We start from the raw sequence: 12,087 nt of genomic DNA on the forward strand, positions 1-12,087 counted from the left end.
TCCCACCTTGATAGCTGTGAAAACACAGTAGAATTTCCATTAAATGCAGACTCCATCAGGACTCTTGGGGTTACTTTCACCAGCAGATCTTTGAACAGTGTTTCATGAAACTATACTAGCTGCTGCTTGTTATTTGCATTCTTCTCTCAGCAACATTGTTGTGTATTAATTAGAGTGCTTTTTAGGATTCCCCAACTTTCTTGTACACTAGCAGATTTTAATATTTCCTCCCAGTGCTCTTTATTCACTAGATTTCTTCATTCTCCACAATTTGCTTTCTTGCAATCTAACTCCTGTGTTCAGCAAATCCAAAGAATACTTCCAGGCTTTCTGATTTCCTGGTGTGTTTCTCCCTTTCTGGAATCCACAGACAGCCATGCATGACCCCTGTGAGGTGGAGAAAAATCATCATCTCTGTCTTACAGATGGGAAACAGATGTTCAGAAGAGAGTTAAGGGATGTACCAGAGCTGGGAGTTGAATGCCAGGACTGTGGATCCCAGGCTTGTGTGCCAACCACAGGGCAAGATTCCCAGCATCCCCAAACCTGGGTGAAGCCTTCCCCAATTCAGAGCCACTCATACATATAACACAACTGTGAAGGACCATTTTCAAATAATTTATTAGGAATTTAAAACTGAAATCTGGAAAAAGGGTTACAGGTGTGGAGAGAACAAACATTGGAGTGTAATAACTTACTGGCTTCAAAACATAGTTTTATTTCGTTTTAAAAAATGCCCACCCTCAAACTGGAGCCCCAGCCTCTGGGCAGCAGCAGCACTGGCTGGAGAGCGAATCACAGCCCAGTGGCAATACAGTGGGGCTGGGAGGTACATGGAAGGGGGCACAGAAGCAGCTCAGCGCATGTACCAAGAGGGAAGAAAGCACTGTCTGCAGACCCAAATTTGAAGTATACAGAATAAAAATAAACCCCATACAATGCAGCTCTTCTTTAATTAGGAAATATTAAAAAAACCCAGACATAGACTCTTGTCTCAGTAACAAAAATTATTGCTTTGTGTTTTCAGTACTAACCCATTAAGTACCTCTTACTAAACAGAACTCTCCAGATGTATTGCTTGGTCAGGCACGGCCCATGCTGCTCGGTCTCAAGACTAGCCACAATGCAGCAAGGGAAGCGGGAAGTGGAAGGGAAGAAGGGGTCCATTTGGGCCCTGTGGCCTCCCTCCAATCCTCTCACTTACTGGGGCTCATTTTGGGAGAAGAGCAGGAATGATTTTTAAAACTTAAGATGAAGCTGCATTATTTCCCTGGGGAAAGCATTGGGCTGCATCTTAATAAAAGGCTTAATCACCCCTCCCCCCCCAACAAGGTCTTTGGTTCACTTAAATCCAGACCCAAACCTGCCCCTTAAATCCCTGCTTGAGGCAACCTCACAGCAGAGGCCACTTGTTAAGAAGGGCTTGGGCAGCCTCAGGAGAAGGGACCATATAATCAAATTACAGGACAGAGGATGAACTCCCACAGATTTCAGGACACAGAGGAAAGCAAATGGGAAGCTGTGATTCTAGAATTCATATGATCCCTGAGAAGCCCTTTACTCACCCTTCCCCCATACATTACCACCCCCAGTTAATGACTTCCCCCACCCAATGCCCTGCCCTTCAGAGAATGACCACCCCCACATCTCACCCCTGACAATGAGCCCTTCCCAATACCCTGCCCCCTAAAGGAGGATGCCCTTCCCCAGACCATCTTGACACAAGTGATACTATTTGGAGAGTCAATTCCTTTCAAAATAACAAAAACAAGCAGAGACAGTAAAGCCCTTTGCCTAGCCAAAGCAGATGATGTACTTAGGGAGCCCATACATCAGGCGACTGGAAGCCGCTTTAACCCGCTCAGCAAAATAGCCGATAGCCGGTAAGTTTCATTCCCCTCTCTCCCCCCTTCATCTCAGAGGTCTTAAAATCTTACAGTAAAAGGTGTACAAAAAAGAAAGGAGTCCTGTCAGGATTCTGCTGGAGAATATTGCTCACACTGAGGTGCCAGGTTCAGGAACCTTGAGTCAGGCTGCAGCCAGGTTCACCTCGCGATATTTACATATTATACACTAGGAAAAAGCAAACCCCACGTAAAACTAAATCTAGGAAAACAAAAATACTTTCAGCTGTAAGGGTAGTGTTTTTACTTAGCAAAATATACATTTTGTTTTGTTCCATAGCGATGTCCCACCGTTTCAGATCCTTGGAGCTTCACACATTTCAAAACCTCACATTTACAAAACAGAAACAATTAAAAACAGTTTCTTTAAAAAAAAAAGAAGAAGAAATGCATCAGTTCTGCTCAGCCTTCTCTCTCTCTGCATCTCTCTTCCCTTCAGAACTGCGTTCACATCACAGACTGTCCTTTAAAAATGTTGACAACAGAGTTGAAAAAATTCAAAACAATTTCAAAGCCAAATAAAAATACTCCTCATTAAAAACTACCTAACACGATCACAAAGCCAATTCATAAAATATGTCTACTAGCTCAGGAAAGAGCAAACAATGAAAAAGAGGGTCACCCCCCAAAAAATAAAGATAAAAAAATAAAATAAAAAATAAAACTACCAGCTAATAAAATAAATAAAGAAGAATCGGGGGGTTGGGGGAGGGAGAAGCGTAAACCATCGGTGGTTAGTAAGAAAGCGAGATGATCTCCTTGGGTTCAGTCCAGTGTGGTCTGTTCAATGGGAGAGATCAGGGCAGGTCAGCAGGAGCCTGGCAGCCAGCCGGCAGTGTGCAGTTTTATTCAATAAAAAGGAAACCTTGGCTCATCCCCCAAGGCTCACCAGATCCTCCAGCCCGCTGTCCTTGGTTAGGTCACTGGGGAAATCTGCAGGAGACCAGCAGAGGTGGGGAGTACGGGGGGTAGAGGAGACAGAAACAAACAAAAGAAAAACTAACATCCTTTCAGTTTTTTGTCTTGTCTGACACAGGAACAGGGGGTGTCCAAACTTCCCACAATGCAGGATTGTGCTGGCACCTTGGTAGTGGCATGAAGATTGCACCTGATTGGCAAAGAAGCGGGGCAGAATGCAACTCCCCTATCTTTAACATGAAGGTGTGGGCTAAAGGGACAAGCCCCAGCATGCAGTGCAGCCTGACTTCTTGGATCAAGGAGTACTGCATGCCAAGATCTGCAGGCTCCCTGGGTCAAACTTCTTTAGTAAAGACGAGGCTAGTTATACGCTGCAAACTGCACTCAAGTTATCCCTGGTTGAAGAGAAGCAGCCCAGTCACACCCTTTCCCTGGAAACATCTGCCCTACTCATTTCAGTCACATTTCTCTTTTTGAACTACCAAACTTCTGCCACTTTTGAGGTGTGCACCAAGACCCTCGAACAGCTCCCCCTCACCCCGTTCTCAGGGACACAGCTGCAGCTGCGTGTATGATTTTCCCCATTCCCATCTGGATGTGGAAGCCTCTTTTCTCCCACAGACCACCTCCATGGAGAGGAAACAGCACTCCAGAGATGCAGTGCTCTCAGCAGCAGTGAGATTTGCTGAGTTAGCTGCACTCAGGGTACTGCAAAGTAAAGGGTGGGAGGGGCTTGTGTGCGAGAGCTCACATTGCCTTAGGATTTTGGCCAACTGTGCCTGTCTATTTTCTGTCTCCGTCAACTCCCCTATTTCTACCAGATCTCCATGCTATCCTCTCCATTTCCCTCACTCCACACCCTTCCAACTGTGGGCTTCCGCTTCTCCCTGCTACCACTGGGGCACAGCCACTTATTCTTCTGGCCTCAGAGACCTGGATGAGCTTCCCTTTAGAGCCCAACAGTGACGCTCTAACTGGCCAAAGAGGTTACTCAAGCAAAACACCATTTCCTGTCCCTTCCTGCCCACACTCAATGGAATGCCTCTGCAGCACTTCAAGCTTGGGGAGCAGAAGTCTGGGACAAGGAATTAGAACCTGGGTCACTGGGTGGACAGGACAGAATGCAGCCCCTCGCCTGGCCTCCTTGCTCTCATCTTCAGATGAAGCCCCTGAATGTTGGCCCAACCAATAGGAAACTTTCAGTGTAACTTAATAATAAAATCCCCTCCTGAGCCTAGCTTCACTCCTCTCACACCTTCCCAACCTCTCCTGTTCAAACATCTTACCTCCTGCCTCCTTGGTCGCTAGCTTCAATGGTACCCATTGGTAAAAGCCGTTGCAATCAAGGGACCCTACAGAGGAAGAATTCAAATCCCCCGATTAGACAAACCAAAGGAAAGATATTTGCTCTGCACTCTCCCCATCCCTGTCCAGCCTTGTGTTATTCCTGGGGACCCATGTACGTTCCACCTTTGGAAGGGAGTTCTGTGTTTCATTCTGACAGTGAGAATAGTTGTGGTCTTTCTGAACACTTACAGTGGTGAGCTCAGTCATGGCCCAGCTGCTGGGAAAGCTGTTTCCACTGCTCACGAGTCTCACCGTTGAGGTGCTAGTTCCATGAGCCCAGAGGAAGGTGGCTGTCATGGCAGGCTATGTGGCAGAGTGAGGTAACAGGCCCTTGGGTAGCTTGGGCCAGTTCTGCGGAGGGCTTTGAAGAATGGGACCAAGCCCTAGCACTTAACTTGGTATTCAATGGGGACCAGTGTAGAGCAGAGTTTGGGGTGACATGCACTCAGCAGCCTGTTCTGTAAGCTAAGTAGGCTGCTGCATTAGGAACGAATTGGGGCCTTAAGCTCAGTGTTTTTATGCCTAGGAACTGTATATTGCAGTAACCAAGCCTCAAGGTTGCCTGCAGCGGTTGTCAGTTGGGTATTCATAGTTGTAGAAATCACCATCCCAAAAGGTTTAATGATTTATACACCCCACCTCCTTCTACCCCCCAACCTCAACAGCTGGCTGTGAAACACTCACCCCTAGGCTGTGACCAAAGCCAGTACTTGGAGCTGGACTCGCAGCACTGATGTAACTGCTGACCCCTGAATCCTGATTGGCTGCTCCGTAGAGCTCTGCCATTGGCCCAGGACTGGTAGTGCCCAGAAACCCACCAGTGCGGCTCGGAGTAGAACCTAAGGGAGGAAGCAAAACTACATGGTGAAGATCCCAAAATGCAACCCCGTCCCACCCCCCTCTCATGGCCCAGTGCAAACCTCAGCCAGGTTGCTTCCCCGGGTAGGAAAGTGGCAGTTACCTGTCCCTCTCACTACAGCTGCTGCTGCCGCCGCCGCCGCCATCGGCCCATATGCAGTAAGGGGAATTGCTGGAAGAGAAGGAACAGGCCTTTCATAGCGGCACCAAGGGACGCTCCTGAGCAGGCACCTTCCCTTCCCTCCAGGGAACAGCTGCCAAAAAGGTGCATGAGCTTGGCACGTTACCTGCTACACTCAGGATGGATACGCAGGAGGAACACACAGCCCTGCATTTACAGGACAGCTTTCATTTAGAAAAGCCCTCAAGCAACTGAACTGACCAATTCCGGCATAGGAAACTTTTCGTTCAGGACTGAAACACAGCGACATCTGGGGTGACGCTGCCAAACCGCAACGCCACATGCCAACTCAGGACAGGAAGTGACTGAGAATCCCATAGCCAGGTGAACCGGCATGGGGAATTTAGGATGGCTATTGGCATTTGGCTCCAACCCTAAAGGCTAACACCCCAACTCTGGGGATTTTTGGTGGGCACAGAGGGTCAGTAGCTTGGTTTGACATCTCATCCAGAAGACAACTCCAATGCTCGGCATTCTCCAGCCATGCTGGGGCACAGCACCCTTCTCTAGCACCTTCCAACAGTAATGGTTCAATACTCACGCAACCTCCTCCACCCCAGATCTCACATGGCTGCAGACATGCAATCCTCCCTACTTTTCCAGCTCTCCTGCCAACTGCAACCCCCCGGCTGTCCACTCTAGAAGAGTGTGGAGCATGCGCCTGGCAGTGCAGAAGCCGGAAAAGGCACAATTAACACTGGAAGCCTTAACTTATATGTATCAAATGTCGTCCATATTTCTACTGCCATGGGTGCCCAGCCCTGAAGCCACAAGGCACCTACGCAGTACTGTTCTCATTTCCCCTAACATGACTGGGTCAGCATTTCATGCTCTACTGCGAAATCCACTGTGATTCTGTTTAGAGCAACGTAAAGAGGTCAGAACAAATCGATTGAGTTAAAGGGCTGAAATCCAGACTAGCTCAGGAGGGAATGTTTAGTTGCAGGCTTTGTCTGGTTTCAGGTGTACATCACACTGGGGGCTTAGATTTGCGTTAGTGGCTTATCATAGGTCTTCAGCAAACATAAGCACAGAGCGGACAGTATTTTTCTCCCAAAGATGCTGTTGTGGTGAGTAAAGGGCCGGTTTTGCTGAGAAAGAATCCAATTTCCTCTGTAGGAAAAATATTTTTGCCTTGTAGTTTATCTAGTTAGAAACCAGACTTCTGCCTTGCCCAGGAAGCTCCCCTCTCATTAGCTCTTTCATACAGGAGCAGCACCCGAGACTTTCAGAGAACCACCCTTCTTGTTTCAATTGTACTCAATACAGCCCCGGCTGATGGTTTACATTTATAGAGCCACATTCAGCCAGAAGGTTCCTGAAGCACTTCACAACCTACTGGCCTGGTCCTGCAATGTCCTCCGTTCCCCCGGATGTCTCAGCAGGAGCTGCGGGAGCACGTACCTCATGGGAGCAAGCCCAAGGCGTGCACATGAATCAGAGCACCCACCACCACAAGCTGCCCAGTGACTGTTTAACAGCCCACAGCAGCAAAGTGAGGAATACCCCCGTCTCCAGCTGAAATTCTGAAGGGAATCTAGGGACAGAGGTTGTAATTACCCAACATGGCAGCTAACCAGGACACCAGCATTAATAGTTCACTGCTGGCAAAAGTACCAGTCTCTAATGAGCTTCAGTGAGCAGGACTTCTGTTTTATGCTCCTCCAGCAGCAAGGTGCCTCTTCACACCCTGCAGGGGCACTAGTCCCACGTGGACTTAGAGGGAAGAGCACCTTTTACTGAGTTATCCACACTACTCTTGCAACACCCATTTTTTTCTGGGAAGCCCCCTATTCAAATACAGACGCAGTCCAACCCTACTCTGTTTGGGAACTGTCAGAATCACAGCCACAGGTGGAATTTCAGAGGCTATTCAACTATATATGAGGCTCCCGGGGATGGCTTTATTAACTTAATACACCCCACTTCCCTCTGAGTAATTTGTTTTACCAACCTCAGCGTTCTTTGACGTGCACACTCTAGGAGGATCAGCACTATTCTGAGCCATTGGAAAACTCCCCTTCCAATCCTCCCCAAACCCACTGCGGCTAGCAAAGCTTCCAAAGAATAAGCTCCCTGCAGAAGTCTGTATCCTCACTGCAGGAAAATCCAGTCCTTGAAAAAACAGATGGCGTCAAGGAAGTGTCAGAGTGAAAGGATGTTATGGAAGATGGGATGGTGTATAGGGAGGAGGAGGCCAGCCCACTGCTAGACATAGCTGCTTTTCTAAGACAAATACCATGCATGCTACAGAGCTTGGGAAAATGTGGCCATGGAACAAAGATCCTATGGAAAGAGCAGCACCAAGAATACATGCTACACAAACTCAGAGGTCTGAGGAGCTGGGGGAAGAAGCAGGTGTGTTTATACTTTGCGGAAATACTCAAGACTCCTGACTAGTCTTTGCAAAACTTCATCACCCCCCCTTCTATTACACCATGCTCAACCACCACCACTGATGAGTACAGCTGGGAGCTCCACCACACTCAATGTTCCTCTACCATTCTCTGCCTAGCGAGCCTGGGGCTTAGGTAGCAGTGAGCTTCACCATACCCAGTGCTGAAATATCATTCCCTACACTAACTCCCAGGCGGGATCAAAGTAGCTGCAAGCTCTCCCAGGTCCAGTGCCCTGCACTACAGCAGCTCAGGCTGGGACTGGAGTAGTGGATTTCTTAGAATTCACATTACTAGCAACAAGGTTTTCACAAATGATTCAGAGGCTAACTGCTGGATAAGGAGCGAAAACAGAGCAGGGAACAGCAGCAGTTCAGAAGCTAGAGAATCTGGGGATTCAAGCCCACTTGCCCTCATCATGTAAGACCTGCATCTCTCATCTCCTCCAATGTGATATGCATGGTTCAGTTCCCCTCTCCACCCCTCGCCCCCAGCCCCTGTTCTTGATGTAGCTAGTGCAGATGGAAGAGGAAATGAGGAACGTTTCCAGTCTCACTGCGCCAAGCTATGGGGCAGCGACATCACTGGAATAACCCAAAGCCCCTTCTCCCCTTCCAGCTTGTGAGTTTTAGGAAATCAGCGGGACTGACCTGTGAGCTCGGGGAGGACGGGGGCACTCGGGAGAGGGGTCCGCTCTACACGGAATTCTAAAAACGAAATGTAAGACAACTTAGGAACTTGTAAAACGCCCCCGAGGGGGATCTGGTAGAGAGACAGCAGCATTGGGCCTTTCTGGATAGAACACAAGGCCAGACAGAGAGGGATGAAGTCACTGCAGCATCCAGCCTTTGACTCTTTATTTTAAATGAATTTTGAGCTGGACTGACAGCACGCGAGACTGAAAGCCTCTGCTTACCCCCAGAACAGGTACAGCCCAGGCAAGGGCAGTGGAAGCCGCCCAGACAGTGCGCCTCAGGGTTGAAAGGGGAGTTCAGTCTCTTTGGCCCAGCCAATCCTTGGCCTCGCAGCTAGGACTGCCAACAAGTGCCAGTTGAGCTGGAGGTGGCTTTGTGATATGAACACCTGGTTCGCTAGGACTGAGACCCAGCAACTGGATTCGCACAGACTACCAGACAGCAACTTTCAGTCGCCGCCAACGCAGGGGGGGTTCCGACTAGCAGCTTAGAGGTGAAAGCTGCCAGAGCCCATTGCCAATCGCCTAATGTCAGGCCTTCTACACAGTCTATTGGGGATGGGGGGCAGAGGAGGGCAGGGGACACTCAGAGTTGCCACTTGTCCCGAGAACAGCAGGGCAGTCTTTTATAGGGTGGCCCTGCATCCCACTCTTTGCTTGTGCAGGCAGGGGAGGGAGAGGAGGCCAGCAGAAAGCTCAGAGCAGCTACAGTGCATTCATCAGGGATCAGGCAGTGATGGTCACATCTGGGCTTCAAGACAAGGAATGGGACAGCTAGGGGAATTTACTAATATGCAGTGTTGTGAAGAGGGGTTTGCTGGGCCTCTAAGAGATCCAGGATACAGCTCACTGCAACTTAGACTCTCACATTTAGGAGGCCTAGGGAACTTCAGGCCCATTTAAAGCTAGCAGGGGTCAAGTCCTGCACTCTGTTTTCAGAAAGGTGGCGACTCTGGCAGAGAGACAGATGCACACACACACACACACAGAGGCAGCAAGACCAGCAGAGCTGCAAGGCCCCTTCTGTGTAATAGCAGCCCCCACAGAGGAACCTAGCCGAGAGGGGGGCGCATGAACCTAGGACATTTCCTGTCACTGGAGTGAGAGGATAACAACAGCAGACACTCACATGGCTACAGCCTCCTTCCTAACTAGCCAGTAGGCGGTTCCCACCTATTCCAGGCCTCCGTCCCCTCCCACCTTCACAGTTTTAAAGAAAGCCCAAACTAGGGCAAGGGTAAAACAGGCAGAGATTCGGTCACATGCTACAGGCTTCCCTTAGTGTGAGGACAAACTGGATGACTGGGCAGGAAGAGGCACTTACCAGGAAACTGATAAGTGTAGCCAGGCGCAAGGCCCGTGTAACTCCGACTGGCATAAGTGGCAGCTTGGAAACCTGGATAACCTGCCAGCAGAGAAGAGGGGATTGTTACACAAACGCACACAATGCCACTTTCCAGTCCCAGCTCTGCCTGCCTCCCCATAGCCTGAACAATGAACACACACTATGAAAGGACCAAGTAACATAGCAGTTGAACAACACACGCGTGCGCACACAGTGCATACCGTGCAGGAATTTGGGGAAGAATTTTAATGGAATTTTAATACATTGCCCCTTCGTGGTTCCAGACATTGTTACCCTGCAAAGACATGTAGATTTCCCGGTCAGAAAGCTCAAGGTCCCACAAACTAAAGCACTAGCTGGTTTTGTGAAAAGGGGATCTAGAGACAGTGGGAGCATATGGATGACTGACTGGTACTAAATCACCCATCATCTACTTTCGTAATAGAGCTGCTGACTAACATTCTGAAGTAGATACAAAAAAAACAGGTGGCTGAAAACATGCAGGCAGATAGCCTGTTCCTGGCACAGATCACTATTACAAGTCTTCCCATTTCCTGAGAAGCTGTCATAGCTAATCACCTACTTTAAACAGTCCCATGAGAAAGCCAGCAGCTGACTAAGAACTGAATGTTTGATTTGAGTTCTCCCATGACAAGTGTACATGGATTTCCCACTGACTCATTTGAGTCTGCTGGTTTAAAATTACAGTTCTACTCAAAAAACACAAAAACTAAAATCTGAAGTGGCTTTGTGGGGTTCCAGATCTATTTTATCTCAGCAACTCCAGTGAGAATGTGATGAGTGCAAATGCAAAAAAGAGGTGTTTTTCCTCTGCCTGCCAGCCCAGCCAACCCAAGCTGGGATCCAAGTGCTAGGTTGAATGTTCCTCCTCCAGCACCACCCACAGGGGCCCTGACCCAAAGGACACTTGTGTTTGTTCACCTTAACCACACCTACAGGTTGGATGGGCTCGGGTTGCTGGTGATGCTCAAGCAAGAAAGAACCAAGTTTGACTCTCAGACCCTAAAAGGAGCTAATTGGGCTGGAAGTCAGAGGGGACGATTCACACCTTTTCCTTTGTAACCTGAACACATTTGCTCTGAAGTCACAGAGAAAAGGTCCCCACAGTGCCACACACAGACACTCCTTTGTCAGAATGGCCCGTTTGATTTCCCTAAAGGAGGGAAGTCAGTGGTATACAGGCTCCACTGGATTCTCAAGAACATTTTTATCCCCCTTGAAAACAAGGAGACTGTTTATTAGGATGCTACACAGAGAACATGCTCTGCCTGTGTATCTGAAGTGATACTCTCCCCTTTGCCCAACAGAAGAAGGGTGACTAATACTACTGGGGGCTCCTGAAGCAAACATTCATTGTAAAGTCTGGCCTAGCATGGCAGGAATATACCTGGATGTGGAAAACTCTGCTTTTGGCTCAGTTGTGTTGCCAGGGCATATACAGCCCTTTTTTTGTGCCGAAGCATAGTGTATATCCTGTTCTATAGGTATTATATTGGACAGGAATTCCAATTACGCCTTAAAATTCCTCCCAACACAACTGCATTCCTGTTTTTTGTGTGACCCCACCTCTAGAACTGTGCATACGAGGTACATCTACAGTTCTTCCATGCTGCCACCAGAGGGCGATTTGTGATCATACATTGATCCCAGCCCTCCTCCTCCTAGCTTCAGTGTTGCTTTTCAAAATGGGGTCTGATGTCATAGATCCAATTTCTTCTTGAACAGCCTGAGCCACCTCCCCCATTGTCTTACACCTAGAAACGCAGTCCCAGAATAAAGCCTTCTGCCCCAAGCAGAGCCCCCTGCTGCTGCCGCCAATTATGATGTGGGGGCTAGAGAGAAGGGTTCTCTTTTGCAGCGCTTACCCAGCATGCCAATCCCAAGCATGAAGGCATCCATCCCATAAGGCATCACTCGGGACCGCCCTCTCGCAGAGCCAGTGGGGGACATCACTTCCTTTGGCTGAGCTTTTTTACATTCCACCTGCCACAAGAAAAAAAAAAAAAGTGTTGGACCTCGGCCTTGACTTGCACTGCACATTTGCTCGGAGCACATACCGTACTGCGGGCCACGGGCCAGAAGGGCTGCCTTATTGCATTGGAACCACTATGCCTGCTCTGTCCCACGCACCACTCCCCAACCCTGCCTCCCATTCTGCAGCCACTAACACTGCCTGCAGCCTCCCCCGCCCTGTTACTCTGCTAGAGAAGCAGCATTATTGAGTAGTTAAAACAGGTGACTAAAATTCTACCCATGGTTCTGTCCTTGACTGTCTCTGTGACTTTCGGCAAGACAACCTTGGAGCCTCAGTATCCTCATTTGTTAAAAGAAGATACCTGCCTCGCAGGGCTGGGGAGAAGTTTTGCTAACGCTTGTACAGCACTCGGGGTCACAAAGTTACAATTCCAAGTTATGGTTAGACT

The 12,087-nt window shown here is 48.8% G+C and overlaps 1 protein-coding gene across 6 annotated transcripts in view; it reads right to left on the reverse strand.

Moving 5' to 3' along the window:
* Positions 1–602: 602 nt before the first annotated feature.
* MSI1 (musashi RNA binding protein 1) overlaps positions 603–12,087 on the reverse strand; it is a gene marked incomplete at its 5' end in the record, with an annotated part of 37,522 nt that continues 26,037 nt past the window's right edge. For 3 of the 6 annotated variants that reach the window (XM_084649299.1, XM_084649296.1, XM_084649301.1), the window contains 7 exons: positions 603–2,837; positions 4,109–4,174; positions 4,854–5,026; positions 5,131–5,199; positions 8,255–8,311; positions 9,623–9,703; positions 11,530–11,647. In XM_084649299.1, the coding sequence (XP_084505425.1) occupies positions 4,133–4,174; positions 4,854–5,026; positions 5,131–5,199; positions 8,255–8,311; positions 9,623–9,703; positions 11,530–11,647 (540 nt within the window). In that variant the 3' untranslated portion in view covers positions 603–2,837; positions 4,109–4,132. The remainder of the gene's footprint in view (positions 2,838–4,108; positions 4,175–4,853; positions 5,027–5,130; positions 5,200–8,254; positions 8,312–9,622; positions 9,704–11,529; positions 11,648–12,087) is intronic. The other 3 variants (XM_084649297.1, XM_084649300.1, XM_084649298.1) reach the window with 3 other exon arrangements.

This window comes from Lepidochelys olivacea, assembly GCF_965140295.1.
Source record: "Lepidochelys olivacea isolate rLepOli2 genome assembly, chromosome: 15".
NCBI lineage: Eukaryota > Metazoa > Chordata > Testudines > Cheloniidae > Lepidochelys > Lepidochelys olivacea.